Source organism: Mustela erminea, chromosome 12, assembly GCF_009829155.1.
Source record: "Mustela erminea isolate mMusErm1 chromosome 12, mMusErm1.Pri, whole genome shotgun sequence".
In the NCBI taxonomy this organism is placed as follows: domain Eukaryota; kingdom Metazoa; phylum Chordata; class Mammalia; order Carnivora; family Mustelidae; genus Mustela; species Mustela erminea.
In genome coordinates, this window is record NC_045625.1 from 83470628 (window position 1) to 83488429 (window position 17802).

Sequence of the window (17802 nt, forward strand, 5' to 3'; positions counted from 1 at the left end):
TTCTTCCTCCCCTCACCACCCATTCCTAGAGGTAGGTGGATAGAATTCTTTAAAAATATTTTTTGAGGTAATTAAATTATTTTAAATCACTTAAAATAAATACCATAGTAACTGTTGTGAAAAAATACCCAAATAAATCTACAGGCAGGAGAAGGGACTCTTGAGCATACAGACTACACCACAGATTTTCCTAGCTGCATCCCTGGGATGGTTACAGATGCTTTTTTGAGGCAACCACAGTATTAATGTTTAAAACACGTTGTTTCCATGTGTTTAAAATGTCTGCACTGAAGTGTCCATTGATTGATGAGTGGATAAAGAAGATGTGGTACATACACACACACACACACACACACACAGGAATATTACTCAGCCATAAAAAAAATAAAATCTTTCCATTGGCAATGGCACATAAGGAGCTAGAAAGTACCATGCTACATGAATTAAGTCAGTCAGAGAAAGACAAATATCGTATGGTTTCACTCATATGTAAAATTTAAGAAACAAAACAAAGCAGCAAAGGTACCACAAAAAAAAAAAAAAAAAAAGAGAGAGAGAGAGAGAGGCAAACCAAGAAATAGACTTTTAACTATAAAGACAGATTGCTGGGTTGCCAGAAGGTAGGGGGATTGGGGAAATGGGTGACGGGGCTAAAGGAGGTCGCTTGTGATGAGCCCCATGGATTGGCTGAATCACTACATTGTACACCTGAAACTAATACCACACTGTGCTAACTAACAGGAAATAACAACTTTAACAAAGATGTATGAACAAGAAACTATCCATGCAAAGTAACAATAACCAGATGCTGGGAAGCCAGTGGAAGAAAACTTTCTAGTCCTTTCGCTATTAACCGGAATGTAGGTGGCTACTGAGTTAAGGCAGGTAAAATACGAGTACCTGCTGAACTGGACAAGTTGATCCATGGAATCCCTAGACATTCAAGAGGCATATTACTGGGGGTCTGAGCATGGGTGTGTGTGTGGGGGTATCTGTTTCTTTTCCTGGGCTGCAAATGGGAACAAGCTAGAACACGGCAGGAGGTGTCCAGCAGAGAAAGCAGTACAGCTGGTCTTTGCCCATCAGGCCGCAGATCAGTAATAACCTAAGGAGCATGCCTTATCTGGGACCTCTGCTGATGGCTGACTAAAGGCATTTCCTTCCAGCGCTCCTCAAAGGCAGAAGCTGGGGTCCTCAGAGGCAACACTGTCAGGAGACCTCAAACAGACAGACTTAAGTGCCTGGATGTGGTTTAGCAGTGTTGGGACGGTGAGTCTGCTCAGAATCTTCTTCCTCTTCCTTATGGGTGTCCATGACTTTTCAAACCTTATTCTAAACTACACCCTGACTTGCATGCGTTATGGAACAGGGCTTCTGTCAGTGAGCCAATGATATCAGGTATTTTAATAAGGAGTTCTATTTTAAGGTGAAATTTTGGGCTGGATCTTGAGCTAAATATGGTGAGCCCTCCCCACCCCCACCCCAGCCAGGTTTGGGAAAACCCTGACTCAGGATTAAAAAGGGAAGGCAGATTATTGATCAGAAGAACAACATCAACAAAAGGAGTCCCCAGCCATTCAAAATGGCAAACTCTGGGGGCGCCTGGGTGGCTTAGTGGGTTAAAGCCTCTGCTTTCGGCTCGGATCATGATCCCAGGGTCCTGGGATCGAGCCCCGCATCGGGATCTCTGCTCCGCGGAGAGCCTGCTTCCTCCTCTCTCTCCATGCCTGCCTCTCTTGCCTACTTATAATCTCTATCTGTCGAATAAATAAATGAAATCTTTAAAAAGAAAATGGCAAACTCTGGGAACCACAGACATGGAAAAGAAATAGTACTGGCCACTGACTCAAGCATTATTATGTTTTCTTTACCCACAGACTGAAGCGTGTCCTTCACACACAGCCCTCTAGCAGCAGGCCTATCGAGGTTTTCAGCATCAAAGGAAGCGCTGTGGAGGGGGGGGGAATGGTGCCCCTTGGCTTTGGTGGAACATCTCAGAGAGAGACTCACTTGGGCACAGGATTGTTTCCGCACATGTCTAAAGGCCTAGGCGTCACACTCCTGCGGTCAGTGTGGAAGGTAAATACAAATAAGCAAATATTGTAACTAGTTAGCCTGTGCAAATAGGGAAAAGAATGTTGAGAAAAAATAGCCTTGAGTCAGAGTGAGTCAGACTTGGTGAGGCCAGGAATGTCATTCCTCACCCTGTATGTAGCTCTGGGTTTTTAGGCCCTTGTTTTAATCTCTTTTCCCAACATGAGAAGTAGACGGGGTTTATATGGAAAGAGAGGGTAAGTCTCCAGTTCTTGCATGATTTGGTACTATCTTGGGTGAAATGTACTCACAGACAAATTATGTTGGCAGGGCGTGGGCCGTCCTTGCACTGAAAGCCTGTGACCCTGACAGGGAATGCCCGGGGCAGTATACTAGCTTCATACTCTCAGCTCTCAGCCTCCAGGGCCCCTCCTTCCCCATCTTAGATGATCTGCCCCCAAACAGATCTGGTTCCGTCGTGAGCTGTGGGGATCTATGGCACCGAATCTCTCAAGTTCTTTGAGACTCTCCCAAGAAAGATACCATTTTAAGAAAAACGCACTAAACCACTAACGAAGAAAGAAGACCCTTTCTGGTCTCATTTTAGGGCATAACTTTGGCAAATGATCATTGGAAATTTGGAGTAACTCTAAAATGAAAAGTAGAGAGATTTTCTTTGCTTCTCTACTTCTCCGCGAAGGAAGTGTTGCAGAAACCAGTGGTTTCATCTCAAGGAAACAGCTCATCCAGGACTCTGCTTCCATACCCAGAGTGACGTAAAGACCAAGGGGGTAAGGGACAGCGAGCAGTGTAGCTGGAAGTATCCAATGTTGTGGTAGGTCCTTTCTGCTATTAATTAAGGGTGCCTGCAGCTTCAATGAATATAAGAGTGGAGATGCTTACGGTTGGGCTATTTATGATTTTTTCTGAGTTCTTCATTAGCTCTACTGTTGACAACATGAAGGGGCTTTGCCAAACACAGGGTGGCCCAGCCTTGGCTCGTCTAGCTTAGCCCCCCTTAACTTTAAATGCAGGCCAGCCCTCACCCCTCTTCTTAAGAGAAACTGTGCTCCGCAGCGATCTCAGACAGGAGGCATCCACACCCGCACCTCAAGGTCACGATCCAAACACTTGGAGTTGGCCAAACACCTGGAGATTCATTATTTACACACGCAGAGTCAAGGCTCTGAGGAGTTGGACCAGCTTGACTCTAACTAAAAATTTCTCTACACAACGTAGTGTTTCTTGATGTCATCCCAATTTAACAAACTGCAGAACAATCAAGAAAGGCAAGGCATCTGGGAAATGCTGGTCTAAACTCATCAGAGACTAAAGCCCCAATTTTCTGTTCCAAACACTGTCATGAACGACTGGAATTTGCCTGGAGTTACTTACCGTCAGCTTGTCCTTCAGCGGGATCTATCCATCTAGAAAGTAAAATCACCCAGACTAAAGGCCCCCAAGAGCTCCCTAAATTTTCCAGGAGTGATGAGACACATGGTGCTGAGGGTACCTGGGGCTCCTGGTCGTGACCGCTGGGGTCCCTCTCGTAGCTCTCCGCATACAGTCTGATGGTGGCCCTCATGCCGCTAGAGGAACTGAGTCGGAAGATGAGCCGAGACGCATCTGAGAAAATGATCCTCAGGCCCTGAGACCAAGAACAGCCAGAAGAGATCAGTGAATCACGGGAGATACAGGTAGAAACAATTAATACCTACATGTGGTTAATGTCGGGGGAGACTTCGGGGCATAACTACAAACAGATGCTTGAGTTCCTTTGGTCGGGAGTTGTGGGAGCCAGAAAGAGGCAGAGGGACAAGGAGGGGATGATATTTAATAAATGTCCCTGGGCCCAAAGTTCGTCCCTTAGAAACTGCTAGATGCGGTGGGAAGAGGCAATTTGTCTATTACAGTAAAGCCAACGGCCTGTGTTAAGCCCACCCCGCGTGCTACTAGGCTTTGCTTTAAGTTCATCTCTTTCGATTTTTCCCTTGTGCCCACATTCCCCTTGGTAGCACCTGAAGCCTACAGTGATGTGGTCAGGTCTGGAGCCTCAGCTGGGTCCTGTGGATCCTGTGCACAAACTCATCTCCCTGGCTCTGTCCTTTCTTTTTACTCTCTGACCTGGCTACCAGGATGGCATGGGGGGCAGAGCTGAAGCACGATTAATCTGCTCTGGGCTCAGAATGCTTCCCTTTTCCATGCCTCTGTTTTCATTAGTGCAGGGATATTTGAAAAATAGGACCGGAAGATCATATTGGAACATTTGTTGAAGGACATTTGTTTTCTTAAGACGACTGATAAAGCCCTTGTTATAAATAAGCATATCGGCAGGAGCCAGAGGATAGAAGAGGAGGAAACAAAATAATTAGTCTGGCTGCTTGTTATTTCTGAAAAAGGAGAAGTCTCAGGCAACTTAGACATCAGACATTTTCCCTAAGAAATTGGCCCTTGAAACGCATCTGGCCTTAAATCATGGTTGTTAAGAATAAGCTAGGATTAAAAATATACCTGACATATGAATTCAACTGCCAATCCCTGATCCTACGCCATATCTGCTGGGGTCGGAGGGAGGGTGGGGACCACTATGATTCTATCGGCATGGTTTTCTGCTTTTTAAGTTTTTTTTTTCCTTCTTTTTTTTTCTTAATTTATTTGACATACAGAAATCACAAGGAGGCAGAGGCAGGCAGAGAGAGAGGGGAAAGCAAACACCCCGCAGAGCAGAGAGCCCGATGTGGGGCTCGATCCCAAGACTCTGGGACCATGAGCCGAGCCGAAGGCAGAGGCTTAACCCACTGAGCCACCCAGGCGCCCCTGCTTTTTAAGTTTTGTTGGCATATTTTGTCCCTGTCCCCAAACAACAGCCTTAGCCTCATTTGGAGCAATTCACTGTTTGCCACGTTGTGTGTGACAAAAAGGAACCAGATCCCTTTCTGGCAACTCATCTCTCTTTGATAATAGCTTTGCAAACAGGGTGATACTAACCAGGATTCATTCGCTGAGCAAACATTCTAGAGTAGCTCCTGGGGACCTGGTCCTGGGCTAAGCCCTGGTGATATGAAGAGAAAGACATCGTCCTTGCTCTCCATAAACCTGGACTAGTCACCACAACCATAGTATAAGGAGGGGCAACCATCTTCCTAACCACCTTCAGCCGGAGGAGCGAATAGTTAGGACATTCCAAATGGAGTAAATGCCCCAATTCCCTACTACCTAGTAAGTGTTCTAGACCAAATTATGTTCAGACAATGAGGCCCCAAAGGTTCCACGACTGCATCCATGGTCATGTTTCTACAAACTCCTTTGAAGCTGTAATTTCTTTATAAGCTTGCACTCCCCTTGTCACCATATATGGGACACATGAGTAGACAACTAGTCGCTCAGGACTATGGGTTATGCCTAAGTTGGTTAAAGCAATATTTAAGGTCGAAGCCTTAAGTCCCCTGTTTTTATAGATTCCAAACCACTTGAGGCCCCCTCTTCTGATGACCACCCAAACTCAATCTTTTCCTGTAGCTCCCATGACACCATTAATGTAATTAGCCAATAATCCATTAATAACCCCAGAGTCTTATATAGCCAGTGGGAAGTATTCAGAAACTCAGGCCATAACAAACCATCAACATATATTATCAGCTCACAACAAACCTTTTATACAGTGAAATGATGTTATTTTTTTTTTCCTTGTGGGTCACCCTATCTTTGGCTGTTCTTCCAGAAGGCTGGTTAGAATCTACACCTGCTAGCCTGGAGTAGATTTTGCGTTTGAAACGATGACAAAGGTGTGCATGAGGTACTGCTGACTGCCCAGCCTTCTCTCTTTCCTAAGGACCCAGCCATGAGATCTCGCCAGAGAACCCCTGTTGCCTTGTGAGACCGCCAAGTTGGGAATATCACTGTTCTCCTCCACATGGCGGGACAGAAGTTCTAGACTCAGCCCAGTTCTGGGCTGGTGTCTCCATGTTCTTTCAGCGAACATGTCCCCTCCAGTATGCATCATCACCTACTTTCAGTTAAATTGCGAGGCCAGAGTCATCACTGAACAAGACTTGCCAAGTTTCTCAATGTTCTGTGATTCCAACAACAGCATACCCATCATACATTTTGCTTTTTTAAATTTGCAGCTTAAACCAGGGATTGGCAATATAGTTTGTCAGCCAAATTGGACAGGCCACCTAGTTGTATAAATCAGGTTTCCTTGGAACACATGCAGTCCTTTTGTATTCTCTAGGGCTGCTTTTGTGTTTAAACTGCAGAGCTGAATCGTTAGGACAGAGACTGTCTGGTCCACAGGGGCTAAAATATTTACCATCTTTTATAGAAAATGTTTGCTAACCTCTGATATAAACCACTACATTATCTACAAAGCAAAAAACTTACACTTCAGCTCTACCCCTGAAAACTGTTTTATCCATGTGCCTTATCAAAACCCCAAGACAGAAAAAGTATGAAGGGTGTCCAATCTGTGTGTTTCCACAGGTATTCTAGCCATAGATTTATCTAATGTGTTTTGACTTGAATCAACTTACTTCTGACCAACTACTCGTGACAAAAATGGATTTATTAAATTCATTTTCATTTCTCATCCTCTCTTTCCTTGCAAGGGTCTACAGGGTCCTGCCTCATAAAACTCATTTTTGCAGTCACTCTAGGAATATTCTTGGAGATTGTATAAAATTCCACATGAGACATTTCCTCAAGAGCCAAGTGTTGGGAAAGCCTTCCCTTCCCTGAGGAACTGGTATTTTTTTGTCTTTCTGACAATAATAACTCACCATACTTCCCTTTTCAATATGGCTGCCAGAACACTTAATGCCAAATTTGAGGTTCAGCCCAAGCGGATCCTTATGGCTTACATAACTATGAATTTTTCTTCTTCTGTTCTTGACTCTCCATTCTTATTTATATTTTCCCTAGTCTTGATTTCTGTTTCTTATTTACATCCTAACAACTTCATTATGCATGTTTTTGCTGCCACAAATCTCCTGAAGAAACAAGGCCCAGCTAGAAATAAATAAAAGAAGTTCCCATCTCAGCCTTAACCCTAAAGAGGTAGAATTGCTGAAATAGGTCTTTGGGTCCTTCATCAAGCTTACAAGCTCTGGTAGGGCAAAGCCTTATGTTCCTTGTTCGCCATTTATCCCCACAGCCCAGGACAAGGGCTGGCACACTGTAGGCCCTCTGCAAACATTTCAGTGTATGTCACTGATTGTTTGACACCTGGGGTGAGCACCACTGGAGTGTCTCCTTCCACATTTAAGGAGGGATCACAGGACAAATGAAAACACACTTAGGGTCTCCATCAGTGAACCAGGATAAACACATTTACCTGGACGGGTAGTCATGAGTAATGCTGTATCTACTTAACCTTTGTTTTTAAGGGTCCAATTGGGGTCAAGACAATGGAGTTGAAACATGGCAGGTTCCTGTCCCCACTTGTGTGATGTTAGACAAATCATAAACCCATGGATTGCAATATTTGCTGTACACTGGAATCAGCTGCGATCTTTCAAAAATATTGCTATCTGGCCCTTACCCTAGACACTGTAATTTAATTTGAATAAGTTATTACTTAGGCGCCAGGATAGCAAAAGCTCTCTGGGTGATCCTACTGCATAGTCGGATGTAGGTATGCCAGTAGTAGTCACTTTTATCTGGGTCACCTGCCTCATAGATCAAGTGACTGACTAGAGCGCCCACCCATTTTTCAGGAAGATCCCTTTAAGATCTCCAGTTTCAGCTGTGTACTCCCAAGGGACCGGAATCTCAGGTGTGCTAATAAAACGTCTTGCTGCTGTGTCCTGAGAGCCTCCTAACGCCTTGCCAATAGCGGAACCATTACAAGAATCTCCCTTGAGCCATCTGACACTAAGAACTTTCAGCATGATCTCCTCAGGGATTCCTAAAGCAACAGTGAAGGAATCTGTAGTCATAGCAACAACAGTGGCCAGAACATCCAGGATGACACAAAAGCTCAAAGAAGGGGAAGAGATGCCGTCTTCCATGTTAAGATCATGCTAATTACAGAGCAGGGTATCCAAGGGGCCCTGTCTGTATCAGCCCAGCCTTTTCTTCCCATTGAGTGCCTGTCGCTGAATGCCTCGGTGACAAGTGTGGGGTTTTGCCCACCTTCGCTTTGTTCCAGCACTGTTAAAGGGCTGTGCTTTCTTGCAAGTTTCTCCACCCCAGAATCTTCCAATGTGCTTCTAGGTACCACTAGAGCTTCTATTTTTCTCCCCACACTTGCCCCTCTTTGGTTTGCTTCTCATGGAGAGTCAAGTTTGGAAATGATAAAGCGATGGAATTCTGGCTTGGCTTATCAGCTAGTGGTCTTGAGCAAGTCAAATAAAGCTCTACAAGAACTTAGTTTCCTAAAAATGGATGAAAGACAAAACGGCCTGACTTCCTGGGTTGCTGTGAGCATCAGATCAGAGAATATATGTGAAGAGTGCTTTGAAAATTATAAATCAGTCTATAAATACTATTCTTATGTTAAGCTTTTAATGAAAATGGTACTATGCTCTTAGTCATCGGGCTTCCAGACTTTGCAGAAGATTGCCAAATGAAGCTTGAATGGTGATGGCTTGTGGCACGTTTATTTTTAAATTAGGCAGCATTAAGATTAATTTTATTTTAAGGACTGTGCCATGTTCTCTGAAATCACTACGAAACTCGCAGATCTGTTACCATTTATCTTCTCTATTCCTTCCACTGAATTGACTTCTTTGACCATAAAATGTCCCTTCTAAGTTGATCTATTTAGACCATTAGGGTCCTGAAGCAAGGATCTCAGAGTCATCGGGGCCACTTCCTCCCTTCCCTGGAAAGAAAGGGGAAGTTAAATACTGCTTCAGGTAACCACTGGTCAAGAGAGGAGCCAGAACTTTAGGTCTTCTGACCCCAGGCTTATACTTTGAGGTTGAAACACAAGAGATGGCTGAGAGCCACACACTGCTTCTCGTGACATATCCGAACAACATCTCGTATGTTTCTTACCATCTCCCAAACGAGCACAGAGCCTTACGTAGAACAAGTATGTAATAAATGCTGGATAAATAAATGTTGATTTTTTTTAAGCCCTCATGTAAATCAATGCAGAGAGATGTGCAAGTTGCTAAACACACACACAGAGCTGCCAGATGTTCGTTTGGAGACTACAGAACATGTTGGAGCCAGGCGGGGAAGGAGGAATTATACATTACCAACAGTTACTTGGCAGTATCCGACCCCGTCAAATAGGACGTAGGATGGATTCCAGGGGAAAAGAGCACATGGCCCTAAAAGCCAGGATAATGTCACATACACAGTCAGTTGGCCACACCAGGCACGTGAACCTGGAGACAAGACAGGCGTGGAAGAGAGAGACTCTAAGCCTAATTCACATGTTGTCTCTCACGGGGGATCCCAGAGATTCGTCTGGAAAGCCTCAAGGTGAAAATACTGCTGTGTAACATCTGAACCATATTTTGCAGAAGAAAGCATGCAGCTTCTAAAGCAGAAGATTTAGATTGGAGAGACATCTCTCTCCATGAAGAAAATTAACTAGAATTACCCATTTTTCTTTGTTGAAGTCAGAGTTAGCTGCAAGTGTGAGTTCAGAAGGGGTTGAGCAGGGCAGCAGCTCATCCATACTGTGCCCTCGTAGAGATGACAAACAGGAAGACAAATTAGAGAAAAGCATCTTTCCTCTTGGCTGGCCTGGGGTTCAGCTTCTCCTTCCCCCACTAGCCCGGGGTGCCTTTTTGCAGTGCACTAACTGCACAGCCAGACCCAAGTGCCCAACTTTGGGGAACAAATTCTCATCCAGTCTTTTTCACCACCAACCCAGCTCTCTTGGAGACCAATAATTGCAAATAATTATTTGGGGGGGAATCAAGGCCAGATGATTTCCTAAGTGCTCTTTTTAAACATGTGCCCAGCAAAAACCGCATTAGGTGATGAGAGCACTACTGGGAGAGAGAAGACCTCAAAATTATCCAGATTCCAACTATCAGATTTGGAACAATGGAACTAGGTCACACATGTTCCGTTTCCCCTCATCATTGGCCAAAATGGCTGCTGATCCCCGTTCACTCAACACCAGCCTCCGTTCTGGGATATTTTGGAATCAGAGAGACTTTACCCAGACAACAGAGGTAGCTTCCTCTCTCAGTTCCTGTGATAGTCCACAGTTTTTTCCTTTTAATATTTATGTTTCCTGGTAACGGTTACCCTCCTAACTATACACAGAATTAGTAGTTCGGTAGGAAGTAATTATGATGTCATTCATTCCAGAATACTTAGATTCTTATCACACATCTTAGCAGGATTAGACTACCAGCATTTTAGAAGATAGCCCTAAAGCAATCAACTTATGTCAGGCGGAGGTGCTTTGTTATAACAAAACTCCAGTGAATCAGAAGCAAAGTAGTAAGAACTTACCAACTAATCAGAAACACTGTCTCCCTCTCCTTACCTCCTACTCAGCCAATAGGTCTTTATGAAGCAATGAATGTGTGTTTGGTCTTTGGAAGATGAATAGCAAAATCACAGGGAAAGTAGCTATTATTAAAAACATTTTTTTAAATACATGGTTTTCTTTTCTTTTCTTTTCTTTTTTTTGAAGATTTATTTATTTATTTAAAAGACACACTGAGCAGCGCCTGGGTGGCTCAGTGGGTTAAAGCCTCTGCCTTCAGCTTGGGTCATGATCCCAAGGTCCAGGGATCAAGCCCCACATCAAGCTCTCTGCTCAGAGGGGAGCCTGCTCCCCCCGCCCCCCGCCTGCTACTCTGCCAACTTGTGATCTGTCTGCCAAATAAATAAATAAAAATCTTAAAAAAAAAAAAAAAAGTCTCACTAACAGAGGGAGAGAGGGAGAGAATCTATACAGACTCCCACTGGGGGCAGAGCCTGACATGGGGCTCGATCCCAGGACTCTGAGATCATGACTCTGAAATCAAGAGTCAGATGCTTAGCCATCCAGCCACCTTAGCCAACCAGGTGGTTTTCAAAGTGTCCTACCAAAAACCTCAGTTGTCTTTACGTAGCACAACTGCAGTGTCGTAGAATGAACTAGAGTTGCGGATTGTAAGTATTGTAACATCCCAGTGAGAACACTATTGCCTACAGGAAATCCCAGTTCTTTTTTTTTTTTTTTTTAATTTACAACAGAGATCACAAGTAGGCAGAGAGAGGCAGGCAGAGAGAGAGGGGGAAGCAGGCTCCCTGCTGAGCAGAGAGCCCGAAGCGGGGCTCGATCCCAGGACCCTGAGATCATGACCCAGGCCAAAGGCAGAGGCTTTAACCCACTGAGCCACCCAGGCACCCCGGAAAATCCCAGCTCTTTATCTGGAAAGTCAAACAACAGTTTAACTACATTAAATGAAAGAAAGACATTTAGTCTGACAAGATGGTTTTCCCTAGGCCAGCTTCCATTCATTCTTCAGGGCACAGCTTAAATCTCACCTCCCCAGAGCCCTACTTGAGGTGAGCTCCACCTGCTCTGCACTCCCAAATAGGTTCGTTCTCCGTAATACTGTTCAATGAACTCTGTAGTGATTACAAATTTAATTTCAGTTTGTCTTCCCTACTAGATTCTCCCATGTGCCAGCGTATCCTCAGTGCCCAGCAAGCTGACTGGCACATAGTAGGTGTTTGGTAAATATTCAGTGAATGGATGAAGGTGTGAATGAATCACGCTTCCGCTGTCTTCACCGTATTGTACTAAAGTAGGAAAGGGATATATATTTATTATGAGGATTTTTTTAACCTCACAACTTGCAACAGAAAAAGGATTTTTTCACCCAGATTTCATCACAATATACATGTAATGACAACACCTCCCTCCCAAAATACTTTGGTCACTCCACAGAGGAAGACTGTTTCTAAGTACTATCTTTCGGATTCAACTGAACTCTGTAGGTGGGATCATGAGCATGACTGAAATGATTTCTTAAATTCCTCTTTGAGGTGCGCAGAGCACACTCCGGCAAGCGGCCTTGTACAGGGATAAGGTGTTCACAACAGTCTCTCACTTGGTTCACAATCAGAATGTGATGAAAAGTTGAAGGTTGACCAGTTAACTCTAAATTGAGAACTCAGTCCTTGGCACCTAGATTCTCCAATCAGTTGCCTTCAATGATGCCTCCAGAAACGAGGCTATGGTAACTTTCTCTCTCTCTGCTAACCAAGGGTTAGTAGTACCGCAGTATATATTAAAATGCCAAAAGCCAGACAGACTAAAACGTGATTTCAAGATTGCCAATTTACTTGCTTCATTATTTCTAAATACTGAAATTAAAAAGTGCAGACACCTTCCTGAGTATTAAAACAACTCTAAAAGCAAATTTAACTTTGCAGCCAGTCTTCAAAGTGTGCTTTTTCTCTGAACTAATTTCAAATGGCCCTTTTTTCCAGGTTGAGGACAACATCAAAATGTTTCCACACAGCCTGCATAACTCGAAGAGGTATTAATAAGCTGAGAGCTGGCCTGACATAATCGAATTGGATTTGGTTTTCCACATCAGCTAACTGGTATGCTTTTATTTACATCAGGTTTTTTAATATCATCTGAACTGTTACTGGCAAATGACTTCAGCACTGGTGGAATTTCATGATTTTTGATCTTGTTAAATAGAAATACAGGCATGGGACCAGTCATGAGGAGAGACTCAGTTGCTTAAATTTTGCTGCTGGTATCAAGTTTGCTCTCTTCAAAGCTAATTTTCAAAATACAGGTCATGGTTCTGTCATCGATGCCCAGCCTAGTAGTACTTGATGCTGGTACATGTGTCCTACTGTCCATCTTTCACACCACCAGGACTGGAGTATTCCTTCTATCGGGGCTGGAAGAGTCTCATAGCCATGAAACATTGAGTGGTGACTCTGGGAGATTTGGGTTACAAGGAGAAGATGGGGAGGATAATGATAAAAGGTAATCTGCTGCTGATGATATTCCTTGGGTTGTTGATGGTTAAGGAAGAGAAGAGAGTGCTTAGCACCATGGAAGATCTTGATGTTTGTACAAGGGACTCATCCTTGAGGAAAGAGTAGGCCACCCATCAAGACTTAAGGAGCTGCCTGCCTTTCTCTCATCTTTTCCATCTTTTTACAAGGCATAAAGTGGGAACCTCTTGAATTAGTTGGCAACTGGGTCAAACAGATCCCTGCTCCCACAGGAGCTACTGGCTTACTTTTCCCACTCTTATTTGAAGAAGCCATCATTATTCATTCATGTGACTAGATTTTACCTGAAAATAAATAGTGATATACCCTCATGGGACAAGAGAGAATGAGCCGCAGGTGTTGAACCATGCCTCATTAAATTGCTATTTCTAAATCAGAATTCCTTGCGGGTCCTGCTTAATGGAAAACCACATCAGCTTTCCTCTTGGCACCCAACATCACAAAATGATCAGCCGCTTGGAGACAGCCACAGTAGATTCCATGTGACCTGGACAGGTCATGGGGAGGCCAATGGGGTCCCTGGGAATTCAAGTCAGGGGTTGAATACTTCAGGGGTCTTGCTCCTTAAGTGACCCCCAAGTGACCCCCACAGGGTCTCACAGACAGGACAGACTTTGCTGAACATTCCCACAGCTGTGAAGTGGATGGAGGGCAGGGCTTATCACTAGAACAGGATTTTAATTTCATTTCGGATGGAGGAACATTTCTTCTTTATCTCTGGAGATATATGTAAAACCGCTTTTTTCCCACAGTCCCTTTCCTGACTCTAACCCCAAATCGAGGACAAAAAGGAGACTGAGCTGCCTTAAAAAACCTTTCCCTTTCTAGAGCAAAGTGGGTTGGAGGAGATGGGGGAGGAGCGGGCTCAGGGAAAGGAAAGAACCGTGACTTTGAATCAATTCACAGATGACTCAGAAACTGAGGAGCCCTTCCCATGTCTTCAGATGACACCCTGCAAAGCTATATTTTGTTCAGTGTTGTTGTCCCTGTTTTTCTCATCATATATGGTCAGTAAATGTCAAAATCCTTCTTTCCCAAGGATGCTCTCTTAACCCAAGCTCTTCTAGTTAATCATTTATTAGTGGTTATTACATGTCAGGACTTCCCATGTATTATCGAATTCTCCCAAGGGCTGTATGAAGAAACCACAATGATTATTCCTATTTTCACAGATAAGGAAAGGCCCAGGGAGGTTGAGTAACTTCCTAAGATCACCCAGCAAGGAGGCGGCAGAACTGAATCAAACCCAAGACTTGCTGATCTCAAGCCTGTGCACTTGAACGCCTCCCACACCCTTTCCTCAAACTGATATGCAGTCAAGCTGAAGATTCTGAAAGGAGGAAGCAACTGATAATTCTGGAATATCAGATGGATACCAGCCACTGAGCCTGGGGCTTTATAGAACTTTCTCCTCACACCTTCTCTATAACCTATATGATAATTATTACCAACAGGCCATCTGCCTGCCCCAACAAGTTGAGAAAAGAAAGAATTAAATAATGTACCCAAAGTCACAAATCCAGGCAGGGACAAAGCCTTCAAACCTATGTCCTCTTGACTCCAACAAAATACAACCCTGGAGAGGCCATAGCAATCTGCTTCCCACAGCAAACAGAGATGTTGCATTATTATGTTTCCTTTGAGTTTTACTAGGCAAAGCATACTGTGTTTGTCCTTATAGATCAAGTCTCTTCCAACTTAATTGTAAAATAATACATAATTTAGTAGATTATTTTAAATTACAGTATTCTCTCACCAAAAAGATAATAACAAAGGTTGGCAAAAGCATGCAGAAATTGAAAGCCTCATATGCTGCTGGGGAGAATGGAAAGCAGAGAAATCACTCTTGAAGACTATATGGCTGTTGCTTTAAAGGCTAGACCTAGAGTTACCATTAACCCAGCAATTCCACACCTAGACTGGAATGATAATTGAAAACTGATGTCTGCTCAGAAACTTTACGTGAATATTCACAGCAGCACTCTTCATAATAGTCAAAGAGTGGAAACAGCCCAGGGTGCCTGGGTGGCTCAGTCAGTTAAGTGGCTGACTCTTGATTTTGGCTCAGGTCATGATCTCAGGGTTCCGGGATGGAGACCTGTGTAGGGCTCCATGCTCAGCGGGGAGTCTGCTTCAGGATTCTCTTTCCCTCTCCTTCTGTCCCTACCCCCACTCATGGACTCTCTCTTTCTCTAATATAAATAAATACATCTTTTTTTTTTTTTAAGTGGAAATAGCCCAAGCATTCATGAACTTAAGAATGGACAAAATAAAAGGAAGTCTATCCACACAATGGTTCCATTTAAGTGAAATATCCAGAATAGGCAAATCCAGAGAGACAGAAAGGAGGTCAAATCACCAGGGTTGGAAATGGAGATTCCAGCCAACAAGTACATGTTGCTTTGGGGGATGACCAAAATGTTCTACAGCTGACCATGGTAATGATGGCACAACTGTTTGAACATGCTAGAAACCACCAAAGTGTGCACTTGGCATGGGTAAACTGGACGGTGTGTGAATGGTATCTCGATAAAGCTGTTATACCTTTATGTTAAAAATCTGCTCCAGGGGCGCCTGGGTAGCTCAGTCAATTAAGAGCCCAACTCATGAATTCAACCCAGGTCATGATTTCAGGGTCGTGAGACCAGCCCCACGTCAGACTCCATGCTGTGCCTGAAGTCTGCTTAAGATTTTTCCCTCTCCTGGGGCGCCTGGGTGGCTCAGTGGGTTAAAGCCTCTGCTGTCAGCTCAGGTGATGATCTCAGGGTCCTGGGATCGAGCCCTGCATCAGGCTTTCTGCTCAGAGGGGGAGCCTGCTTCCCCGCTCTCTCTCTGCCTGCCTCTCTGCCTACTTGTGATCTCTGTTTGTCAAATAAATAAGTAAAATCTTCAAAAAAAAAAAAAAAGATTTTCCTCTCCCTCTGCCCCTCGGCCCCCCACTTCTTCCTCTCTAAAAAATAAAAATGCCTCCCATGACAAATGCCAGTTATTATGCATTTGGTAGGCTCTCCAGAAATATCTCTTGAATGAAGGCACCGAAGTGCTTTATGGGTATTTAAAAATAATACACGTTCATTAAATTCAAATATGCCTTTTAGGAGTAGAAAGATGGTGCTTGCTTTGCAACGATGTCACCGAAGTGCGCCCAGACTCGACCATCCCTGGAACCGAGTGCTAATGACCCTGACTTCTCAAAAGCAGAGATGTCGCCTTGATGAAGGAAGTTTACCAACACACCCCCATTGCTGGAACTCCCCCTCCGCGCCAACAGGACCCAAAGCAAGAACCATGTGTAACCTGCTGATGATGAGGATGGCACTGAGGGTTAACTGTCCCCCCCAAACCCTCAGTGAGCCAAGCCCAGAGCAGCGGAGAAGCTCCAGGACGACTGAGGACCGCAAGCTGGTAAACCGTCACTTAGGTCCCGGAATCTGAGAAGGTGAACAACCACCTTCCTTTGCTGCTAGAGGAATTCCCCAGAGAAGCTCCTGGGAGCATTTACTATTTATGGCCACATTTGAGCTAATATGAAAGAGTATGGAAAGAAAAAAATAATAAGTTCCAGAGTAAAATTGGAAACCAATATTCAGGGTTGCAGGGGAGGGCACATGGAATAAATAGGGACTGAACTTGAGATCTAGCTGTGGAATTAGCCTGATGTGAACTGTTCAAAGAGCCAAGAAGAGAGGACATGGATGGTGAGTGCACTGGGGAAGAAACAAGGTAGAGCATTAGCGGATTTAACAGCAAAACAAATTAGCTTCACAGACAAGCTTCTCAGGAGCAGACAGAGTCCAGACCCTAGCACTGACTAGATAATCTTTTCAGGGAATGGATTTCAAGCCTTCCTCACCAGGGAACAAAAACCTCCCAAGAATAATTTAGAAAGCATGTGTTTTAGGAGCCCTGGATTTGAGAAATGTTTGGTCTGAGGCTCCTTTGCAAAATGGAAGTAGGGGTATGGTACAGAATTGGAAAGGATTCATCTGAAGGGACACGGCTCTGAGACGTGATGTGGGGAGCTCCCGACTTCACGTGTCTGGAGATTCACTAGCGTTATTTCGGTCTCATCTACAAAGACGCATCCTTGTGGGAAACAAAACCCAACTACAAGAAATGGAGGATGCACTCCCTGTGTGAAGGATCGCTGGGAGCTTTCCTGTCTTATTCGTTGGCTTTCTAGAACAGCGCTGTGAGGTAGATGTGTTACCTATGAGGAAGGAACCGTGGCTCAAAGAAATCGGGCCTCTTCCCTGAAGTCATATAACTAGTAAGTGGGGCAGGGGGAAGATGTGCTTCTGAGTCTTCAAACTTCTTCTTCTTTAACTTTTTAAAAAGATTATTTATTTATTATTTGAGAGAAAGAGAAAGACACAGAAAAAGAGACAGAAAGAGAGAGTGCAAGCAGGGGGAGGGGCAGAGGGAGAAGCAGGGAGAAGGATGTAGGACTCAATCCCAGGACCTTGAGAGCATGGCGGGAGCTGAAGGCAGGCACTGAACTGACTGAGCCACCCAGACACCCCTGGGTCTTCAACCTTCTCAACCACTCTTATCTCCACTACCCTACAGCTTCCCAAAGTAAAGCGGTCATCAATTTCCCCAGCCACGGAAGGCCTTCTAGAATGAAAGATGAATGACTTTCCAACAGAGATGGAAGACCACCAGGAAACACCACAGACCAGAGGAGGATACCAACCAAATAATAGGAGGGCCTCAGGCTTTGGGACATCTGCAAGTCCGGGACCCTAAGAGAAGGACTATGTGTGAAAGATTAGTCGAAATAAAAAGATCAGTAACTTCCGTTACATCTAGTCCCCC

At 44.3% G+C, this 17802-nt stretch overlaps 1 protein-coding gene across 1 annotated transcript in view; it reads right to left on the reverse strand.

Annotated features, from left to right (window-relative positions):
* PGM5 (phosphoglucomutase 5) overlaps positions 1-17802 on the reverse strand; it is a 198160-nt gene that overhangs the window by 34393 nt on the left and 145965 nt on the right. Inside the window, exon 10 of the mRNA XM_032307008.1 lies at positions 3548-3682. Within this exon, the coding sequence (XP_032162899.1) occupies positions 3548-3682 (135 nt within the window). The remainder of the gene's footprint in view (positions 1-3547; positions 3683-17802) is intronic.